Here is a 24,029-nt window from a genome sequence, read left to right as displayed (position 1 = left end):
CACTATGTCAATCAAAGCAGCTAAAGGAGTTACACCACCTATCGGTCCACTTGTTCGTAACAGCAGCGTCATGGTCACAACTATAATCTGAACTGACTTAAAAAGCATTGACAGACATTCTGAATGAATGCAATAAGGTCCTGCGGAATTAATTAGTTTTATCGTTAAGCAGATCTAATGAAATTGCGATCTCATTGAGCAACATCTTCTACAGAGATTTCAATCTTCTATATCAAAAATTTAAATGACCTATTTTTTATCTATTATCCTGTTCCTTCCAACTGAAACATCCTGTACAAGAGACAAAGACCCAAGAAAAGGTAATCCTAAAGCCAAAGGGAACTTCGAATAACCTCTTCAAATGAGTTCATATTGTTGATTTTTATTATTATTTTAAGAGTAATTTAATAATCAAGCGTCTTCATTGAAAATGAATTGTTATAGCACATAGGCCTACACAATTCTTGTAAAAAAAATACGACGGGTTTTATGCTTATCAGGACAGTAGGATTCCTGCGCAGTTAAAGGTAAATTTCTGACAAATACTTTTAATGATAATTTTTTATTAACAGTAATAATTTAATGGTAATTTTTTCTTACCATCTAGCGTTTCGGCAGTAGTGATTTAAAAGGTGACATGTTATATACTGCTTAAATTTTAAGCGAAGTGGGAAAAATTGAAGAATCTGTTTCGGGGTTTTTCAACTTGTATTAACGAAAAGTTTCATGCACCATTTTTTTATTCAAGAAAAAGAAAAGACAATTATAAAATCCAATTTCCTTCAATTTCTGAATGTGACATAAAAAGGATATTATGTATTTAGGAAAAATCACATTTTTTTTTTTAATTATCTCGAGAAACCAAACAAGGTGAAAGAAAATGGGCTCCGAATCCATTGAGTATGGTGAGTAAAAGAATGTGGGTTATGACATTTGCTGGCCAGCAAATGTCAAAGTCTTCTGAATTGCTCGAGGGGTCGTCGATGTTTAGAAATCACATACACCAGCTGGTACGTGGCAAAAGTCTGCCAAGCATTGCAAGTTCTGCGCCAAGCATGGAGGCACAAGTGGTAGAACTGTGCAGCACACGAGGCCCTCCGATATGTACGACAGATGACAGGAAATGGCCAAGCCCTCGGAATTAGTGCTAATTATTATATATATATATATATATATATATATATATATATATATATATATATATATAAATAAAACGTTGAAAAATCAAAATTGCATTGACTTAAGAAGTTTGTATCATTACATATTAAACAATCAGTCTAGTTTTATTATATAACAATCTTGATTGTTACGACGATTTCTGTTTTGTTGATGTTGTTTATTTTTTGACATGTAAACCGATCGGGAAATACTATTTTGACCTTTTTCTGGCTCCATCTATCGGCGGGACTATGCCTTGAGCCCTTGATACATTTTTTTGTACATTAGGTCCCTCTTGGCCCAAAGACTTAAGCTTGTAAGTTTCAGACTGACCAAAGACGAGCACTTTTTTGGCCAAGTCCCCCCCCCCCAACAAAATGTTTGATCCTTTTCAAGGCCGCGTGCAGGAATAATAAAACATATTTATTTGATGGTTTGAACAAGATATGCCCAGAAATTTAAGAAAATTTCGAAATTTTCTAGTGGATGGGCACAGGGCCTCCGTGTGCACGATCATTTTAATTATTCGAATCAATCACACACTCAACATCGAACAAGCCCCCCTTTTTACATTATAACACATATGTGGAAAGCATTGCCAAGTGGCGCTATTTACGGCCCTTGCCAACTGGGCTGTGGGTTTCATTCCATTCCGGGAGCCATATTATATTGCACCTTTCGACTATTTTGAACTAGATGGCTACCTCAAATTTTGATAGGACGTCTTGTGGGTTGCGACGGGACCAAGCAGCAAAAAGAGCGCAGGTTACAGAGATTTCAGCCTTATAAGAAAATTAAAGCCAATTCTCCAACGCATATATTGGTCTTAAAAATAGAGGTAAAAACCTTTACCCCCCCCCCCTTAACAAAAAATATTTTTAGATCCCCTAAAAAAATTCTTTTGGTACCTCCCCCCCCCTCTTACCGAACAAAATCCTGGATACAGTCACGACATCCTTATATATGGTTTTATGCTTTGACGTTGCCTTTTAAGCTCGTTTGAAACAAAAAATATATTTGTTTTTCTTTGAAAAGTGCAGTAGGCTAGGAGTCCATGAAATGTTTAAAATCTAAAAAGTTAAATTGATCGACTTGGCTTCTGAGCAGGTCATATTGGAGTTTTGATAAGATGGAATATTCCTCCAGCTTTGAATTTTTTCCCCTAACAAAATTGCCTGAATTATTTAAATAAATGCAAGGTTATTTTCTTTACTTTGTGTGTGAACTTAAAAGTACATCCGTTTTAGGTAATTTTTGGCATGACAAATTACGCTGAAGACGAATTTCCTAATTTTAAACTTAATTAATCAGTCAATATTTCAACTTTACAAAGATGTCAAATCAAAAAGTTTAATCAGTTTGATTTGAACTTGGAAAGGTGTAATAGTATTGTGGTCATCTCGTTATTGATATTATAATTATGACACTATTTTTAAGAACTTACAGCCCTATTGGAGGGCTTTCTCCTTTAGCAGCTATAGTGGACGAATTAACTAAGAAATTTTTCAGTGATACAACTTTTTTGGCAACAATACCTAACCCGCAGACAACTTTAATGATAGCCACAGCGTCGCTGGCATTTATCTTAACAGTTTGTGGAGCTGCTTTAGCTACTATCTACCAGGTTCTGCCAAGACTGATTCGTCCAATTGGACAAATAATTGGAACTCCTGGTCTGGATTCAGTTCCCAGGATTGGTTTCAATAATGCACCTTTTGGTTTAGCCTTTGCATTTCCTGGCTTGCCACAATTTCCAAATTTACCATTAGGGCCAAACCCAAACGTTCCAGTTGATCCAGCTCAGCTGCCGCCGCCACTGCCAGTACTGCCTCCTAATTTCTTTGAAAATCTTCCTATTGATGCCCTTCAAGAAATTGTGGTTGGGGCTCCACCAGGTGCAGCTGCTACAGCTATTTTGCGGAAAATTCTTAGAAAGAAGATAAAAAAATATGGGAACAAGAAATACTAGCCTTGGAAAGAAATCAATGTATGTTTTTATAATTCATTGCATTTTTTATTGGAATATATACGTTTAATTGATACATTGGTGGATGTTTATATACTATTAATCGGGACATAGGGGGGGGGGGTAAAAATGAAGATTTTTACCCCCTAGTGGTGGATCCAGCCCCCCCCTCTCCCCCCCCCACCAAAATTTTTTTCTAGCGCCCTCATTCCTTTTTTCACTCTTTTTTCTAAATTAATTTTTCAATTTGGTCTATTATTGACGCCCTTGTCACATTGGGCCCCCGAAATATTTTGCTTATTGGTGCTCATGTCACATTGCCCCCCCCCCCCCAATATTTTGTTCTGTATCTGCCCATATCCTCTCCTCTGTTTAGATATGCATACAAATAGACAAAGCATACTGTAGCTTGCTAACAGGCTTATTTCTCTGCTAACTACCAGAAAAAAACCCAGATGAATACCCCGATTAGAAGGATTCACAAACAAGTAAAGAACGTAACGTAGATATCCTTCCTTCCACGATGAACAATCTCTGGGCAGTCCCTAAGAAAATCATCGTCACCTTCCATGGTGCCTTGAACATCATTCCATATATAAGAGAAATCATTCTCACTCAGCAGTTTTTCGATCTGGAACGGCCAGGAAAGTTTCTTGTCCCCTTCTAGCAATTCTTTATGCGCAGCTTTGGCTAGACTGTATCCGAATACTGTAATTTCCTTAGGTAAGATTTCAGAGGTGTACCTAGTTTTTCAACGCCTTGGAATAATGTCGGTCCCCCGTCCCCTACCATTACTGCTATAATATAAGTAAGATCATTGTATTGACGAGACATCCTCAATTTGACCCACCCCTCAGAGGCTGCGCCAGGGGATAGGCATCCTCCCTTGTTCATTTCTAGCTACGCCACTGCACAATTTTACCATCTGTATGTAATAAGCTTTATGAACTGCGGTCTGAATTTACAAAATTATATTGACAATAATATAGTGTTTCAAACAAGGATATACAAACACGGGGATCTCTAGTATTTTGTCGACTTTACAAATCGACACAGTAGGAAGGATTACCACAAATAGTGAATTTAACTGAAAACTGGTGTGTTTCAGGGAATACATTTTGATCTTGGACAATCACGGAATGACAAGATAGGACTTTCCTGAAGGTAGACGTGGTAAAACGGGTATTTCCCCTGGATTTAACGACCATGGGTTGCTTATCCAGTGGTCGGTGGGAGGGACTCTGGGCCATTCAAGACCTTATGATTTAACACATATTCATAAACTCTCCTGCCTACCCCAAATAGAATTTCATTGTACATTACAGAACTTGTCCCAAAAAATCAAAAAATATTAATGGCAGGGACGTGCGGGGGGACTCGTCCTAAGGGCTCAGGCCCCCAAAATTTTAATTTTTTCGAAAATTCTGACTTCGCTTCTCATTGAAATTACAAAAAAAAAATTATTATTGTTATTTACCGCACCTTCAGAAAATTCGTATGTACGTGCCTTGTCAATGGTCATCCGAAGTGGCAAGTAGAAAATACTCAAATTGTCAGGTATGTCACCAAGTTTCTATGATGTGTGGTGGATAACTATAGAAAAACAATTATGCATTCACTAATGCAGTAGGTTTTTTTGTGTTTAAATAGCAACAGAAGGTGTCTAGGCACATCAAACCGTTTTACAGGCCATGCCACTGACAAATATAAATGAAAAAGAGTCCAATAACTTTAGGGAATAAACCTTAATGTTACCATATTCCGTCTGCTTGCTTCTAACTTCTACTAACAACTCACCGCAGCACCAGGCCGCATGAGGCCAACACAGCTACGCACGCTCCTCCTCCATCCCAATCAACTCAAAGCACTCCTCTTTACACCCTCCCAGGTAGTTCCTTTTCCCTTAACTATTTCTCTATGACATCCTCCCATGCCAACCGCTGACCCCCTCCTTTCCGTTTAGCCCTTGACGGTTAGCCAAAAGGGACTATCTTGGGCAATCTGTCATCCTTCGTCTGCAGATCGTGCCCAAGCCATCTAAACCTTTCTCTCATTATAGCCCTAGGAAGCGGGATAGAACCGCATTTTTGTACAGCCTACTGTTTGAAATACGGTCAGTCAGCCGAGTACCCAGAATAATCGGTAGGCAATTTATCTGGAAAACGTCTAGCAAATCTTCATCTGCTTTTCGGAGCGCCCAAGCTTCAGAGCCATATTTGACCTCTGTCATCACTGTAGCTTCCAATATTCTAATCTTGGTTTGCAGACTTATCGCCCTATTGTTCCAAACTTTTTTCATCTGTGAAAAAACACACTGAGCATTAGCTATTCTACTTTTAACATCTTCGCTGCTATCACCGTCTTAATTAATAATACTACCAGGATAAGTGAAGCTGTCCACCTGATCAATCTTTTCGTTACCCAACGTTTCATCTTCACTTATTCCTAGCCTTAGCGACTTAGTCTTCTCAACATTAATTTTCCAACCTATTCTAGCACCCTGAACTCGCAAAATCTCTTAAAGTTCGTTCATTTTGCTCACACTTTCATCTAGGATGCTTAAATCATCAGCATAATCAAGTCCAGGAAAGTTTTTCCTCTCCATTTGATTCGGTGTTCTCCCATTGCCTTTCCTGAGCTCTTTAAGACAAAGTCAATCAAAATAATCCATGTCAAAGGGGATAGAACACAACTCTACTTAACCCATGGTTTAATACGAAACCAGCTGCTAACCTAATTTCCTACCTTAACCGCAGCAGTTTTATTCTCATACACAGCACTAATCACTTTAATGTATTTGTCTGGTATAACATACAAGGATAAGACCTTCACTAAAGCTCTTCTATCAACAGAATCGAATGCTTGCTCATAATCTATAAAACTGAGCACCAAAGGTGTTTGATAACTCAGACACTTCTCAATTATTAACCTAAGAGTGAAAACCCTCTACCCTTTCTAAAACCGCACTGTTCTCTTATCACTTTGTCTACAGCATATCTCAGTCTAAAAAGTGTCATATGACTAAGTAATTTGCTACATTCAAAAATCAGATTAATATATCAGTAATTACCATACTCACTCTTATCACCGTTATTATATAGTGGTTTAATTATGGTTTTCCTAAAACTGCTAGGTACTTCCCCTTTTTCAAAAATCATATTCATATTCTTCAGTCGCTTATTTCTAACCTCAGAGCCACAATATTTAAGAAACTCCTTTACCACGGTATCAGCACCTGGGGCCTTATTATTTTTAATCCTTTTAGAACTGTCACTAATTCTTCCTCACAAAACAAATCTTCCTATATATCCAAGGTATATCAAACTTTTCCATTTTCCTCTATATCTTTTCCTGCAACTCTATCTCGGTTTAGCACATTCTCAAAATGTTCTGCCAGTGTCTCTTTAACTCTTTCCTTGTCAATAATTGTGGCCCCGTTCCTATCTTTAACTGGGATAAGTCCGGATTAACTACTCCCTCTCAATTTATTAACATGCCAGTACAATATTTTAATGTTATTCCGTCTAGCTGCATCTTCCAGATCTTCGGTAGTTTTATCCATGAACTCCACTTCACACCTTCTTAGTTCATACTTTAATACTTTCTCCCCTTTTTTTTACATTTTTCTTGTTTTTTTATGATCAATCACTCAGATAATTCTTGTACAAGCCCTTTCTCTCTATTAAAGATAAAGCTTTTTCACTAATATTCCTAGCTGCCTTCCTAATTTTATCCACAAAGAAACCATCAGTAACTTCAAAAATTGTTTTCCTAAAATTATTCCATCCACTTTCAACATTGTCAAATTGTGAACTCTCCATTTTAGTATTCAACTGTTCTTGGAAAGTTTCTCTCAAATTCTCATCCTGGAGTTTACCAACGTCATAGCTTCCTGGGAGGACTTCCCTTTCGAAATCTCAGCTTTAGATTAACCCTAGACACTACTAGATGGTGATCTTTACTTTTAAAATCAATAAAACCACTCCTATACACTCTAATATCTTGTATTGATCCTGCCAGTCTTTGGTTTGCAATAACACAATCAATAAGGTTTTCTGTCTCACCATCACGTGAATACCACGTTAACTCATGGGCCATTTTATGACCAAATACTATAACTATTGGTTATACTGGTATTGGTTATAGCTAGGTTGTTATACCTAAAAAAATTGCAGCAATCTGTAGCCATTACTGTTTTCCTTTCTTATACCAAATTTACCTAGGCTAGTCCATTTATCCCTATTTCTACCGACCTGGGTGTTAAAATATCCTAATAAAAAAAAACATATTTCTACCTGGGACCCTGATTCTACCTGGGACCTCTATTTGATGCTGTAACTGTAAGTAAAATTCATCAGAGTCACCAGTATCTCCGTCAGTCGGTTATACAGTGGCATATAATAAGAACGGGAACAGATCAGATCAGACCGAGAACAGATCAGATATACTATAACTGATACCCTGAACTTTTTATCATAGGCAGCGCTATCGCGCTGCCTAAGTAAACAACAATGTTGGCACAATGTATTATTTATTTTTTGTTTTCTTCTTCCATACCAGGGCACTTCGTATCGAAAGAGTAGTGCCCTTTTTAATAGTCAAAAGTGATTGGAAGGCAGCTAATACCCCTTCCATGCCCACCATTTCCCCAAACCAATCCAATCAAAGTTTTGAGATAGCCATTTTGTTCAGCGTAGTTGATTTCCAGATGGAAATTATGTTTTTGAGAAGGACAGGCCCCCACAGCCCTCAGGGCAAGGGTTTTAAGTTATGCCCTGGGGCATATAAGGTTTTTACAGAAATCGTTGTCGTAGAAACTTCAAAAAGGGCTCATTCGATTGGAAATTGAAATTGCTAGTGCCCTTCTTAATAGTCAAAAGTGATTGAAAGGCAACTATCACCCCATCCATGCCCACTATTTTCCCAAACACATCAAATCAAAATTTTGAGATAGCCATTTTGTTCCACGCAGTTGAAAGTTCTAGAAATTATACCTTTGAGCAGGACATTCCCCCCACAGTTTTCAGGGAATGTGTTATAAGTTATGCCCTGGGGGCATATAAGGATTTAATCGAAATCTTTGTCGTATAAACTTGAAAAAGGGCTCATTCAATTGGAAATTCAAAGGGCTAGTACCCTTTTTAATATTCGAAAGTGATTTGAGGGCAACTAGCCCCCCTCTCACGCCCACATTTTCCCAAATCATATCCAATCAAAACTTTTAGATAGCCAATTTATTCAACTCAGTTGAAAGTTTTGGAAATTAGGTCTTTAAGGATGGCAACCGCTCCCCCCCCAGGGCTAGTGCCCTTTTTAATAGTCAAAAGTGATTGAAGGGTAACTAACCCCCCCTCTCACGCCCACCATTTCCCCAAACACATCCACTCAAAAGATTGAGATATTCATTTTATTCGAAGTAGTCGAAAGTTTTGGAAATAAGCTCTTTTAATATAATAACCCCCTCAGAGCCCTTAGTGCAAGGATTGTAAGTTATGCCCTGGGGGCATATAAGGTTTATATAGAAAGTTGTTGTAGAAATTTCAAAAAGAGCTCATTTGATTGGAAATTGAAAGGGCTAGGGCCCTTTTTAATAGTCAAAAGGGAGTGGAGAATTATTAACCCCCCTCTCACGCCCCCCGTTTCCCTAAACATATACAATCAAAGTTTAGAGATAGCTATTTTGTTAAACGTAGTTGAAAGTTCTGGAAATTATGTATTTGAGGATGAAATACCCCCCAGAACCCCCAAGGCAAAGGTTTTAAGTTATGCCCTGGGGGCATATAAGGTTTTTATGGATAGCGCTGTTGTAAAAACTTCAAAAGGGATTCTTTCAATTGGAAATTGAGGTGGCAAGTGTCCTTTTTAATAGTCGAAAGGGATTGGAGGGTAACTACCCCCCCCCTCTCATGTCCACTATTCCCCAAAAAACATCCAATCAAAATTTTCAGATAGCCATTTTGTTCATCGTAGTAGACAGAACTGGAAATTAGGTCTTTGAGGATGACAACCCCCAGCCCTCAGGGTAAGGGTTGTAAGTTATGCCCTGGCGTCATATAAGGTTTTTATATAAAGTGTTGTCGTAGAAACTTCCAAAGGGATCATTTGACTTGAAATTGAAAGGACTAGTGACTTTTATAACAGTTGAAATTTATTCGACTCCAAATAACGTCGTCATCACGGCCTTCTGGTCCCCAAACACATCCAATCAAAATTTTGAGACAGTCGTTTTGCCCACCGTAATTAATAGTGCTGAAAATTATGTCTGAAAAAATGACAACCCCCCTCACAGATTTTAGATCAAAAGTTGTAAGTCATGCCCTGAGAACCTATGAGCTGCGCGAGGGAGGCGCTAATATGGAATCTCAAAAAGGGCTCATATAATTGGAAATTAGACGGTCTAGAGCCCCTTTCAACGGACAAAAGTTATTGAAAGGCTTTACATTTTTATAGTAAAGATCGATGTGGGTACAATGTATTATTATTATTTTTTTTATTTTTTTTTTATTTTAGACCAGGGCACTTCGTATCGAAGGAGTTGTCGTAAGAAGTTTGAAAAGGGCTCGTTCGATTGAAAATAGAAAGGGCTGATGCCCTTTTTAATAGTCGAAAGTGATTGGAGGGCAACAAATCACCCTCCCATTTGCCCATTACGTTTAAAAACTAAATGTTGCCTTAAGATTAAATCAAAATGCATTGTGTTAATGCTAATTCCTAATAAGGAATCTCAGCAGTATCCCAAGAACGACTGGGGGCATTATGTTCAAACTGTCGGTGCTACTTCTGCTCTTAAAATTTAACCAAATCAAAATAGCGTAAGTGTATCCAAGCTATCAAAGAAAATAAACAGATTTGTTTGCGAATGGTATCAAGTTTTCCATTTGAGGTCAACTAGAGGAGGTATGAAACTACATTAAGACTACTATTTGTGTCCAGATTTTTAAAAGGGTGTTTGTTGTTAAAAATTGCTGAAAATTTTTCTCCAGTATAAAAAAATAGCAGGCCAAACTATAAAGTAAAAAAAAACGAAAAGATAAGTTTTTCAAAGAAAAGTAAAGAACTCCATTAAACCAAAAATGAGCAAAAATAAAATCAAATAATCTACCAAGCGTGAAACTACCACAAATCAGCATCGATAAATAAATAAACCCCAAAACGAACAGAAATTACAATAAATAACCGTGTCAAACTCAAAACGTGCAAAAATTAACATAAGTAGGGCTCAAAACCCCTATGCCTTCCCAAGGCCAGAACACAATTTGCGCTTTACTGAAAAAAATACAAATGAATGGGCATTGTCAGTTAATATACATATAATGATATTTAGTAATGAAAATTTTAGTTTTATGTGATGTATTAAAGTTATAAAAGTAAAAAAATTTATATTTTTTCAGTAAAGTGCAAATTGTTTTCTAGCCTTGAGAAGGTATTAGACTTTTGAGCCCTAGTTATATAAATTTCTGCTCGTTTTGAGTTTGACTCGGTTATTTATTGTAATTTCTGTTCGTTTTGGGTTTCATTCATTTATCGATGCTGATTTGTGGTAGTTTCACGCAAGGTAGATTATTTTATTTTGCTCATTTTTGGTTTCGTGGAGTTCTTTACTTTTCTTTGAAAAGCTATTTTTGTGGAAAAAGTTTTTTTAATTAATTCACAAAATGAACCATTAGTATCCTATTATTAATATCTTCCCAGCCTAAAAAAAGACTTAGCAGCTTCCTTATTCATCATGAGCCCTACTCCCTGTCTATGTACCGATCCCCCCTACCTTAGTAAATAAATTCTATATCACCTAGTTTCATGCTTCCTACCCCTGGGATATGAGTTTCTGAAACTCATAATAAAACTAATTCGAATCGTCTTAATTCGTCAGTCGAAATTTCGATACGAGAGTTATTTTTTAACGTAACATTCCAAGTTCCAATTTTCATATTCTTTAAATCATTGAAATTGTTTTGGCCTCAGGAAAAGCAAGGTTCTGGATACCAGTGCAGGACGGGGACCAACAAATCTTCTCAAGACAATACCGCAGGATTAAGCCGGCTTTGAACCAGACAGCAAGAAGTCCCTGGGACCTCCAGTTGAATGGATACTTTGTGCAATCCTGGGCCCATCTTGGTCACTACAAAATTTTCAGCACTTGGCTATGCTCTTATATCAACAAGAGTCAAAATCCTGCACAGACAATCTTAAGCCTATTACCTCCGACTCATTATATATTTATACCTAACAATAGCATACTACTACAGGGAGGCAACTCATAGTAGATAAATTAGCTAGGAAGTGGTTTTTCAGCCTGAAAACACTCACCAAAACAAACCAGGCCCAGAAGAATTATCCCCTAATGAGAATCATGTGCAAATGCTGTGTCGTTTACTAGGTTATAATTTCCTCGAGGGGCACCACTCCTCAAGTGGTAATAGAGTCAACCGCAAGGTCCTCAGTCTTGCAGGTACCCCGAAAGGGTCAAGGCAGCCCTTTGCAGAGGCCGTTGTCCATAGATATGGATCTTACGCCCAGCTGCAGTTGTCCTCCTATATAGGATCCTCCCACGAGGGTGTTCTGTGTCACCATGCAACTTAACCCAGTACTGGGAGAGGGTTTGTGCCCACAGGATATGTCCACACACCGGTGGACCTGCTGAGTGTACATTTCAGGGGCCTTCTTCCTCCTTCACCTGTATTTATGGTCCCGGGCGAGGGTGTCCCATTTTTATTATGGACCCCCAGGGAAAAAGTCCCACCTTGGCAGTGGCGGATCCAGGGGAGGGGCGAGGTGACGCGCCCCCCTAACACTGTCTAAAGTAGTGTAATTTACTTAATTAATACAAGTTTGCGTTAATTAAATTTGCGCCTAAGGCAAGTTTATCAGATCAACCTATTTTGTGCCACCACCCCCCCCCCCAAAAAAAAAATCCTGGATCCGCCACTGCACGTTGGTGCGTGCCTCCTATGGAGGTACCCTACACATATGTAGGGCATTCCCCTATAGCCACCTGGGGTCACGCTGAGTGGCCTGAAGGAGACTTCTGCTGAGCAGAATAATAGAAATTTTTATTTTCAGTTTTTTTTTTATTTGCTAAATACAGGCCTGAAATCCAGAAATAAATTCAGCAGATATAAATCCTTAAAATAATTAAAACCCAGAACGACAAGAAATTATATGTAGCGCAATAGCGCTGCTGAAGGAAAAAGCGATGCGGGCACAATGTATTACTTATTAATTTCTTTCTTTTCCTCACCAAAGCACTCCGTATATAAGGAGCTGTCGTAAGAACCTCGAAAGGAGCTCGCCCAATTGTAAACCGAAAGTTCCAGTGCCCCCCTTAAGAGACAAAAGTAATTGATATCTTGCGTTCCGGAATATCACTTGACTCCTGAATTGTACCTTATAACTCAAGAAGTACTCTGATTAGCAGAAAGCTACCAAAGGAAGAGAAAATGCTGACCCTCGTGCCAATTATACCTGTCAAGAGGAATTCTCGTTGGAAGATGAGCCTTAAGTTCCCTCAAGTAGATTTTCACGGTTTACACGTTTTTATGAGTTTAGTGCTTTAACACTAATTTATTCTGTATGGATGAATTAAATTATTTGTTTTTCTTTTCATTATATTTAATGTAAACTGGCCACTTTGAAAGAGGTTTACAAAGCGTCTTTTGGTTAATGTTCAATGGTGCATGAAAATGTGGGGTTATTTAGCGCCTTTTTCTGACATTTAATAAAAAAACAAGTTTTTTAAACTGAAAGTAAGGAGCGACATTAAAACTTAAAACGAACAGAAATTATTCCGTATATGAAAGGGACTGTCCCCTCCTCAACGCCTCGCTCTTTACGCTAATGTTTTTTATTTTTTAAAAAATAGTGTTTTGAGACAGTGTCAAACTTTAGCGTAAAGTGCGAGGCGTTGAGGAGGGGACAGTCCCTTTCATATACGGAAAAATTTCTGTTCGTTTTAAGTTTTAATGTCGCTCCTATTTCTATTTAATTTTTGAACGTTTTTGACTAAATGCTGGTTTTGATTTTGGCTCACCGTACATGAATAATTACAACAAAATTTTCATATTAATTTACTTTTATTTAGTTAAATGGCTTTCTCGAAACTTGTTGAATTTTATTTACGAACGTTTTTATTAGTAATAAATATACGTAACTTACGAATTAACTTACGTAACGAACTTCTATATTCATACATTTTTAATTTGTATATTAGGGGGTTCGCCACCAAGTCAATACCCTGCTCTTTAAGCTAAAGTTCGAATTTTGTTCCAATTCCTTAAAAACGACCGCTTCATCACAGAGGCCGTTAATTAGAATAAATAGCTCTTATGAAAGTACTAAAAAATGTCTGGCTTAAAGAGCGAGGTATTGACAACGGGGTGAACCCAATAATATATATAATATTTTCTGTTCGTTTGAAGTTTCGATGTTGCTGCTATTGCAGTTGAAATACTTGTTTTTTTATATTAAATTTCAGATTTTTTTTAAATAATGCTGGGAAGTCCGGCGTCCCCTTTATAGCAATGTCCCTTCCCCCATGAAAACATCCTTCATGGAAAGATCCTCCCACATAACCCCCGACCCACCCCTCTCCCCCACGACCAGGAAAAATCTCCCCTGAAAACGTCTGTATACGTCCAAATAACCAATACTATATGTTAACATTGGGTAAAATTCATAAGTTTCAGCCCTCCCCCCGGGAATTTAGGGGGATTAAGTCATCCTAAAAGACATACTTATTATATTTCGAACATGCTGAACAAAATGGCTATCTCAAAATTTTGATCAGGTGACTTTGGGAAAAAAATGAGCGTGGGAGGGGGCCTAGTTGCCCTCCATTTTTTCTTGTCACTTAAAAAGGGCACTAGAACTTTTAATTTCCACTCCAATAAGCCCTCCCACGATATTTTAGGACAACTGGGTCGATACGATCACCCCGTGAAAAAAAAACAAAAAAAACAAATAAACACGCACCCGTGATCTTTCTTCTGGCAAAAAATGCAAAATTCCACATTTTTGTAGATAGGAGCTTCAAACATCTACAGTAGGGTTCTCTGATACGCTGAATATGATGGTGTGATTTTCATTAAGGTTTTATAACTTTTAGAGGGTCTTTCCTCCTTTTTTTGAAAATCAGCGAAATTTTCTCAGGCGCCTAACTTTTGATGGGTATAATTAAACTTGATGAAACTTATATATTTAAAATCAGCATTAAATTTGATTCTTTTCGTGTATCTATTTGTATCAAAATACCGTTTTCTAGAGTTTCAGTTACCATTGAGCTGGGTCACTCCTTACTAACAGTTCGTTACCACGAACTGTTTGATACGCTTTCGATTTTGCGATAATATGATTGGTTTACGAAACAAAGTAAAAACACAAAACCAATAGAATTATAAAGCACTTTTTAACGCAGAAGTACAAGATGATCATGTCTCTTTTCTTCTTCGGTCGTAACATCAAACTGCTTCCTCAAAACTTGTTTATTGCGGGGGAAATGTTATGATTTTGGACAATCGAGGTGTAGTAGAATGCTTTGAGACCTTGACATCTGCAGCTTGGAGATCCTCAGTTTTTTCGCATGCGTAAGAGAGAACGAAGTAACTTTGAAAATAAATGTATATGTCATCAACACAAAATGCTATATTCTCATTATCTCTTTTTTAGAGGAGGCTCCCAATTTATCCGACTTTATGTACACATAAGAATGTCACGTGGGCTATACAGTTCCGCCCCACTTGGCATATTTTCTGGCATGGTTGGCACAACCTCTGCCATACTTGGCACACTTTCTCGCGCTCGGCACGCACAACCTGGTGTAGACTGGGGGACAGCTAAGGCGTGGGGGGTGACTTTGGCGTCTTAATTTAGCTTGTGTCCGCATTCTTCGGCACACTGGACGATTTTGTCGGCACTTTTCTATATACCCTCCCCCAAACTGAAAATCCTAGCTTCGCCCCAGGATGTAAATGATTTCTGAAACGGCAGCCATCGATTGAGCTCAAGTCTGTAAGAACCAATCCACTGATGAGTGTATTCACAAGACGCAATTACATTGAAATCCTGACAATAATTACGCAAAACCCATGCAAAAACATTATGTCGAAGCAGTAGATACAACCAAAAAAGTGAAAGATTAACGAATTACTTGTACTTGCTGCGGGACCAGACGTGAACGCCACACCCGGCATCTAGAGGACTCCTTATGGTTGACTCCCATTTGTCGCTATCTCTTGCCAGCTCTTCAGCAAACCGGAGCCAGAGGCTCTCCCACTTTCTCCCAAACTTCCGAAATCCACCAACGGATTAACAAATTACCTCCCTCCGAGAAGATGCCGTAAAAGAAAAGTCATCAGCCTTTATGGGCTTTGGCACTTGAATATGTCGAGGAGTTACTCACTCAAACAAAAGACATGGCACAGATTTTACTATACGTCGTGCAAAGAGTGTCTTGCGTAGTAAGAAGTGTGCCATGCGTGAGACTAATATATATGTGAGGCAGAAATGTTCCATGCGTAGGGGTAAACTTTTAAGCTATGGTGTCCAACAAGATACATTTTTAAAAAAAAAAAAAAAAATAAAAAAATCATCAAACAAGTGTAAAGTACTGATCCTCACAAAAGTTATTTGGCCTGTAAAGGAAGGGGGAGTATGTATATACTATTCAAAAATTAACTCACAAACCATGAATAAATTTTCTTCTTAATTACTAAATAAATTAAAAAAAAAGTACGTTTCAAATACTGGTGGCTCATCGTAATTAAATGAAAATATAACTTGTGCAATAATTACTACATACTTGCTTACTCGTACGCACAGGAAAGATAAAAATAATCCTCCTATTCACCAAAGAATTTATCGTCAAAATAAAAAAAAAAATACACCAAAATCTAAGGGCTTGAAATGAAAGAGCAAGCTCCCAATTTAACAAAGTTTACAGAAGGCATGAGTCCAGGGAAGGTTTTGACCTTCCCTGATCAAGGATTGGGGTTATTGACCAGGGGCTTTGACCAGGGAAAAATTATGCCGTGCTTCTGGAGAATGTCAACATGGTTAAAAAATGACTCTTCGTTGTGGTTTTCTCTCTGTGTGTAACAAAGTGACAACTAGAAAAGAGTTTTCTAAGTAATTAAAAAAGTCAACCAAACCCTGCCGCCTGCTAGCCGTCGAACCGTCGTTTTTCTTACCATTTCTTATCACGGAAATTTTGGCAAATTCATTTTTTTTCTAGGGAAGTTCAAGCTAGTGGAAACAATGTCACTAATCTAGATACATGCAATTTAAACTGAACAATTTTATTTACAGCTTCCTGTTATACCAGGAGAGTTGCTTCCAAATCCTTAGGGCAGAATTGAAACAGAAAAATAACATTTTTAAACACACTTTAATAGCAATCTTCGATTATAATCGTATTGCTGTCTATTTTGGCTACTGCTGTATTGTAGCTGCTGTCTCAAATCAATACCAAACGAATATACAAAAAACATAAGACTACAAGATATTTTGTAGCAGATAACCTGCTAAAGATTTCACATAATGGTGCACTTTTTTTTAGCATGATTTAGGCCTATATATTTGGACACGCAGATATGCACAAATTTGACCCGAGAGGGGAAAGGGATCTTAGGGTTTTTTCTCAGGTGGGATGGAGGGAGGGGGGTGAAACACAAGAATTTCCATTTTAGGTTATAATTTGTTCAATCCCTCTATTATCAAAAGAAACTACATTTTTCTTATTTCAAATAAATAAAATTCTGTTGTTTCTAACCATGTCAACATGGTTAAAAAATGACTCTTTGTGTAGTTTCATCTTTTATTTTTATTTATTGTTGTATAATGTATAGTGAGTGAAATTAGTTTGAAAATTAATAGAACTTGAACTATTATCTAAATATTCTTTACTAAGCGTTCTTTCGGATCAGCCCTCTTCTAATGTTCCGTGATTACTGGGGCGTTACGATCACCGCAGAAAAAAATATAGTAAAGTGCATGCGTTACTGCCCTTTTTGAGGATTAATCTGAAGAATTTTTTTTCAAAAAAGAAGACGTTTTCAATGAAAAGAAAGAGGCATATTTCAAAAGCAGTAATAAAGCCACAGAATAATTCCAAAACTTAAAAAAATGAAAAGCATAATCACCTCAAACATAAGTATAACAGATAGGCCTACTGCTATAGATGAATTAAAGAATCTTGCAATGAACTGAAATTAAAACGAACATTAAATTTAACTTAAAACAAAAAGAAACTACCACAAAAAGAAGCAGGATTACCAACCCCAAAACCTTATAAAGGCAAGAGTATCATTTGTGGACATTGAAAACATTAAACCATTTCCCTCAGCCCTCTCCCCCATTAAAGTATTTTGTATCCACACTAAGAATCTACATGTTCTGACTATTGCTTTGGGCAATGTTGGACTTTCTGTAAATGCTTCTAAATGCTAGTTTCTTTGTTTTAATATTTTTAGTCCTGCCCCTCCTCCGCAAGATTTTTCCTCGCTGCGGACTTTTCGATCCGCTAGCGATGCTTGATGATATTACTAAGGAACTGAGGGCTAATACTCCGAAAAAAATGTGCGCCAGTAATCCTCTGAGTTATTTTTTCCCTGATTTGTAATCAGTAGACATTGCTATGTTATTTATATTGTGTTTTCGTTTTTACTTCCTTGTGGATTATATAATTTTTTTTGTTCTTTACTCCGCATTTATTTTTGTATTATTACGGGTTGTAAATAAACTCACGTAATCATCTTGCAACACATAGTGTCTTTTGATCTACCTCGCTACTTAACCATAAATATACTATAGTTACTATTGGTGATACTATAGTAACTTTAGGTGCTTATAGCGAAAAAAAAAGTTTAGATAGAAATTGGAGAAATTCATCGACTCTAAACTTAAATTTGAAGTCAAAAGATTAAATTTTCCACAAGACTTAAATTACGAAAATGTTTTCGTGGATCGAAGACCAATTTTTTCACCCCTCTTCCCTAATATATGATTTTGGTTTTACCCCCACCCCCATAAAATACCCCCTAGAGTCCCAAATTTTAAAAGAGTAGGGCAGGAAATTTCAGGTTAGGGCCCGTCCCATCAACTGGAGAAATACCAAAATAATTCGGAGCCTTGAATTATCCCTTGGCTAAAAATACTTAATAACACTTATTATATAGTAGTGCACCCCCAAGCACAAGAGATTGACACCCAGAGCGAGTAGGAATTGAGATGATACCCCCAAGCCTGCAACCTCCACTAACCTACCCAGGTTCTTTGCCAATTGAGATGCTCATGAGTTTTGTATGAAGCTTAAAGGAACAATTGGGCCATACACGCTAGGGTTGAAAACGTGACATTTATTCTAGTCTCACTAAATGAACTTTTCCCACAAAAAATAAAGAAACCTAAACATTTCAAATCCAGAAACCTTATCGAAATAAATCTAATAAATGTCTAAACTTGTTCTTGCTAAGCATTCATTGCCAGAATAATCAGGACATCGATATCTGTTGTCGACCATGGGTACAGGGGGTTGATGTCTTCGGTAATGAACCCCCTTGCCTCAGGAGTTTTACAATATTCCCTTTAATTTTCTATAGAATTTGCATTCTATTTGCGTTTTTTAACCTTGGACCCTTCAGAAAATATCCCAGCCCCCCTCCCCCTCCATACACAAAAAGGGATATGTCACTATCTTGAATTCCTTGGAGCTTTCATTTGTCAATTCTCTGCACTAATTTAGTTCTTGAATAAATTAAGATGGGATCTAATATACATTCAGGTTATTCATTTGGTTTAAATATGCAATATGTCACTTAATACAGCCCATGAACAATTTATTTATTAATGTTAATATATTCATTAGTTACTAATTAATAAATTCTTTGTTTCTGCTGTTTAATTTTTCACTCTTTATAGATTGCAATCTGTGGATATCATTATTTTATTGATAATGAACTTCAGTTAAGACCAATCACAAGGTAATAGTCCAAGTTCAGAACAGTTTGAATATAGGGTTACAATATAGTTAGAGATGCCAATAGGGATATTCAGCAGACTTGAATCCGTTGGTTCGGATTTTGCAGGGACACCGCTTGAGTCTCTATTGAGCAAAATCAGTGATGTCTTACCACCCCATACAAGGCTTCTGGCCTCCATCCCTGATCCCATTATCAGTACTGCAATTTTTGTGTTTTTAAATGGATTTATCCTCACAGTTGCCCTAACTTCAATATATACCGCTGCTACCTTGCTTGGCAGACTTATGAAGCCTGGCTTCCCGGTTGGAAATGTTCCTGACTTACCAGCTATTCCTGGTGGTGTAGGTAAGCTGTCCAGATTTTTTTCTTTACCTTAAAGTTAAAGCCAAGCAGTGGTGTAATTTCGTCAAAATTCTAGGGGGGTATAAAATTGGGGCCAATTATCACAAATCAGGTAAAAATGACAATGAAAACTGAAAAATGAGCCACATAGTACCATAAAGGTAGATATATCATAAAGAAAACTGACACATTTCAATGGATGCCTGAATTATGGAGGCTTACCTTAGTTTTGACAAGATTTTTAAAGAAAATAGATTTCAGGCGGGGGGAGGGGCAAATTGGGGTCTGGGTGTGAGGTCTGGGAGGAGAAGTTACTCCCCTCCCCCATAATAAATTACGCCCCTGCAGCCAAAAGCAGAAAATTTAGTTTATGTTCCTTTTTTCTATAATTAATAATAATAAATTTATTGTAAAGCAAAAATAAAAAAGGTTTTCGAAGAAAATTACCATATTCAAAGCTAAAACGAGTAGGAATTAAACCATATAACAATCCAAACTTGGAACGAACAGATACTGTTATGGATGAGTAAATGAATCCTAATGAGAACATAAAATAAAATTAATAATCGAGTGAAACTTGAACAGAACCGCCCACATGAGTAGGGCTACCGCCAACCTCATTAAATCTTCTAAAGGGCAGAACTTTTGATCCTGTCATAATTATAAAAAATATATTATTTAAAACAAAATTGTTTTTAGCAGAGCGCAAATGACAGTATGGCCTTTAGAGATTTTTTTTTTTGGGGGGGGGCGTTGCCCTAATCTTATTTGTGGTAACTTCAGCTCCTTTTGACTGGATTATTTGTTTTAATCTCTGTTTGGTCAAAGCGTAACTTTATAGTTGATCAGGAAATACTCACTTGTAGTTTCCGAAATCTGCATACGAAAAAATATTTTCTGGCCCTTTGCTGAACTCTATTTCACCCAATATAATTTTAATTTACATTAGGTTTCCCTTGGTCCAGGAAGTTACAGTTTTAGGTTTTAACCCGAGCCTCTTTTTGGTCCTTTGTCGGGACCAGTTTTCGGGGAACTTATGTTCTTTTCTACTTTTTCCTTCTTCCTTAGGGTTCCCTTAGCCCAAGAACTTAATGAAGTGTCAACCCAAATGGATGTGCAATTTGTGTATAAGTTTCAAACGTGCAGTTTGTACAATCAATTGTCCTTACTCTAGCGAGGAAAAGGAGGCCATGTCATCCCTGGAAACCAATTGATTCGACCTTAAGAGAATTTTGAACAAAACAGCTATCTCAAAATATCATGAGTTTATGGGAGCTAGGTAGCAAAATAGGGCACGAGAGGAGGCTGGTTGCCCTCCAGTCACTTTCAAGCCTTAGAAGGGCAAAAAATGGCAAGAACATTCCATCTGACCGCTTCTGATTTTGGTTGCCCCCCCCCCCCAATTATTTTTTTTAGAAAAATTATTATATAGCCCATGGCCCTTGACTCTCCGGATGAAGACTTCATTTGCACCCCCTCCTCCTCCCCCCCCCCCAAAAAAAAAAATCTGGAGCCACGGCCTACCCATCAATCTCCTCTATCTATTAGTTGTCTCCCTGTATGTAAGATGGAATGTTGTCTTCTAAAATTCAGGAATCTAAGCATATTTTTCACCATGGTTACTAAGAAACTCCTAAAACATCACAATTTTTTCTCGACCCTATATTTTACCTTTCATGTTCTGTTTTGATACCCACCTCAACCCTGAAATATACAGCTGGTCCATTGGGTCCAAAAATAAATTGTATTTTCAAAAGGTTGTCAAAATGAGCCTAAGTATAAGGATTGCTATTTATATTTTTAGAAGAAGTATTTTAAATTCTCGCACTGAGACTTTCATATCCCACATCGCTCGAATTAAAATCTTATCTTTTTACTTTTAAGCTTTAGGTCAATTTCGTTGCACGAAAATATTCGAAATACTCTTAGCTTTATTTAAAACAATCTTGTAAAAATAGTATGCTGGGCTAACCGAGAGGAGAAGCAGAGATAAAGCTTTTCAGAGGAGAAATCCTATCCTACCATTTAATGAAAAATATTGTTGCTTTTTATTGTCTTTTTTTTTCGAATTAGCATAATGTTAGGGCTGTTACTCAGGGATCAGATGTTAGTCCAATACCCAGTCCAATAATTATTCCGATTCTAGCAAGGTATAATATGCGTAGGCGAACGAATAATTTGTCACTAATTACGTCAGTTGTTGAACTCCGTCGACTATAGACATATCATGTATATTTAGAGGAAGAGAACCAAGCAGTTATGATAGAATTACTTTCTGGGGGGGGTACAAATGAAAAAAAAATAAGAAAATTATCCAGAAAACTATAGAGAACATTTTCGACATCGGTAATTTTTAATTGAGTGGGGGGGGGGGAGGTCCAAAGTTTACCTTCTATTTAATTGGACGGATCCTTAAAGTCGTAATTTTGAATCTAATCGCTTCTACAAAACATTTTTAGCTGATGTCGACTTTAACTTGATTTTCGAGAAAACACACCAACATTATCTTCTATTTAAAAGAACTTGAAAAATTAAGCAGACGAAATGTTTTTTGGATAATCAGGTTCAGAGAATTGAATCTGAGACGTTTGAAAGAACCCCCATTTTTAGAGATGTCATTTTGTTTATTTGAGATGGGGAAAGCAAATGACATGACCCCCATCTGCAAAAAAAAAAACCAGTAATAACACAAATTAACAAAAATGAACAAACAACAATAATAATAATAATCCATACTGTACTAGCAACATATATGTAAAATATAGAGAAAAGACACATCAAGTAAGTATATGTAAACAAATTAGTTGATCATCATTTTTAATGTTCATTTTGCGTAGTATCCCAATGAAATATCTTCTAGCCCATACCCAACCAAATCTAAGTTGTTATGCTTTGTTCAACTTGAAAATCAGTCTTAGGCAAACTGTTTTGTAATAAGATTTTTTTTCATTCATAAAGCTAAGGCTATTAAGAGGAACTTTAATCGTTGGCTTTTCCACATTTTTGAAATCTTTCTATCGCTGTGTCCTAATGTCAGTTGTATTCCAGGTGTACCGGCTATTCCACTCGTGCCCTTTGCTGGTGGTCTTGCAAACTTCCTACCAGGTCCTCCTCCGAACTTCCCTCTTCAAGCACCACCTGGTCCGATTGGGCCCAGTGCAGCACAAAGAACACAAAGTCTCAGGAGGCTCTTCCAGGAGGCAGCAAGGCTCCGTGATCAGATGGACCCTCAACAGCTCCGTGCACATTTGACGAATAAAGTTCAGCAAGAGAATGTTCACAAACAACAGCAACAACTACTTAATTCATACAAACAACCACCAATGAGATATCAACGCCACCTTTTGAAGACACGAAAACGATACCGATAGTGCTAGTGTAAATTTTATTTCTTTTTTAAATAAATTTTTAGGAAAACTAAAAAAAAATAGTCAAGGATCGTGACACAAAATTTTAGTTGAGAAGCTTTCATTAGTAAAAAGGGGTCACACAGGGCTCTCAAATATTGACCGTTTATTCTGTGTAGACTGAGATAATCTTTCGGGATAAATGTGCCGCCGCACCATACTCTACGATTGGTAGAATGTATAAATAGCTTTTTGAGAGTTATAGATAAATGTGCTGTTCCATATTTTGTTGAGTCTAGGTGTTTGCCCCCCGCGGAAAATACCCCCCCCCCCTCACTTCCTTCCACGAAAAATTCCCGGTTTTTTCTGGGGAGGGGGTAAACGCTGTCTCCCATATTTTTGTTCGCTAGCATTTTGGTCTTATTCGAGTCAGAATTGGTTTCTTAAATTGCCATTCCTACACACTAAGGTGTTTTTTATTACTTAGGACAATCCTAAAATTTTCAATTTCCTTTCGAATATTTTTTTTCCCCAAAATTAATAAAAAAAACAAGTTTTTTCAATTGAAAGTAAGGAATAACATTAAAACTCAAAACAAACATAAATTATTACGTATACGAGGGGGTTTGATCCGCCTCAACACCTCACTCTTTACGCTAAAGTTTTTTAGTATTAAAAAAAGCTTCTTATTGTTCTAATTAAACGAACATGTTTCAGGAGTCGCTCTTGAAGAATTGGGACAGAATTCAAACTTTAGCGTAAAGAACGAGGTGTTGAGGAGGAGCAGCCCCCTGCATATTCGTAATAATTTCTGTTCGTTTTGAGTTTAGATGTTGCTCCTTACTTTTAGTAAGGAGTAAGTTGGTAACTTGTTTTTTTTTTTTTTTTATTTAGTTTCTGATCTTTTTTTAAATGATGCAAAGACCTTTCCCCAGGGGCTGCAGGGGGTCATGATATCTACAAAGGCATAATTATTTAGCCTTTCAACTATGCTGAACAAAATGGCTATCTCAAAATTTTGATCGGACGATTTTGAGAAAAAAGGGGAGTGGGAGGAGGCCTAGTTTCCTTCCAATATTTTTCACTTTATTGTGGGTCGATACGATCACCCTTGGGGAAAAAAAGCAAACAAATAAACACGCATCCGTGATTCTTTCATGTATCTATTGATATCAAAGTTCCGTGTTTTAGAGTTTCGATTACTATTGAGCCGAATCGTTTCTTACTTTCTGTTCGCTACAACAA

General features: G+C 37.2%; 2 protein-coding genes across 2 annotated transcripts in view; one reads left to right on the top strand and one right to left on the bottom strand.

The window, feature by feature from the left end:
* Positions 1-24,029, bottom strand: part of LOC148952538 (uncharacterized) — a 211,650-nt gene that overhangs the window by 71,941 nt on the left and 115,680 nt on the right. The window lies entirely within an intron of this gene.
* LOC148952540 (uncharacterized) lies at positions 19,108-22,808 on the top strand. Its single transcript, XM_089088640.1, has 2 exons — positions 19,108-19,440; positions 22,486-22,808. Exons 1-2 carry the CDS (start codon positions 19,149-19,151, stop codon positions 22,806-22,808), a joined length of 615 nt encoding a protein of 204 aa, XP_088944766.1. The 5' UTR covers positions 19,108-19,148.

The sequence above is a fragment of the Artemia sp. Qi Xiang Cuo genome, chromosome 5, assembly GCF_049724085.1.
Source record: "Artemia sp. Qi Xiang Cuo chromosome 5, ASM4972408v1, whole genome shotgun sequence".
Taxonomy (NCBI): Eukaryota; Metazoa; Arthropoda; class Branchiopoda; order Anostraca; family Artemiidae; genus Artemia; species Artemia sp. Qi Xiang Cuo.
Note: the sequence above shows the minus strand (reverse complement) of the source record. Positions and strands in the feature narration are given on the sequence as shown.

Coding starts and splice junctions, on each gene's coding strand:
- LOC148952540 (XM_089088640.1), top strand. CDS start 19,149: ATGCCAATAGGGATATTCAGCAGACTTGAATCCGTTGGTTCGGATTTT. Junction 19,441..22,485: donor AGCTATTCCTGGTGGTGTAG/GTAAGCTGTCCA, acceptor GTTGTATTCCAG/GTGTACCGGCTATTCCACTC.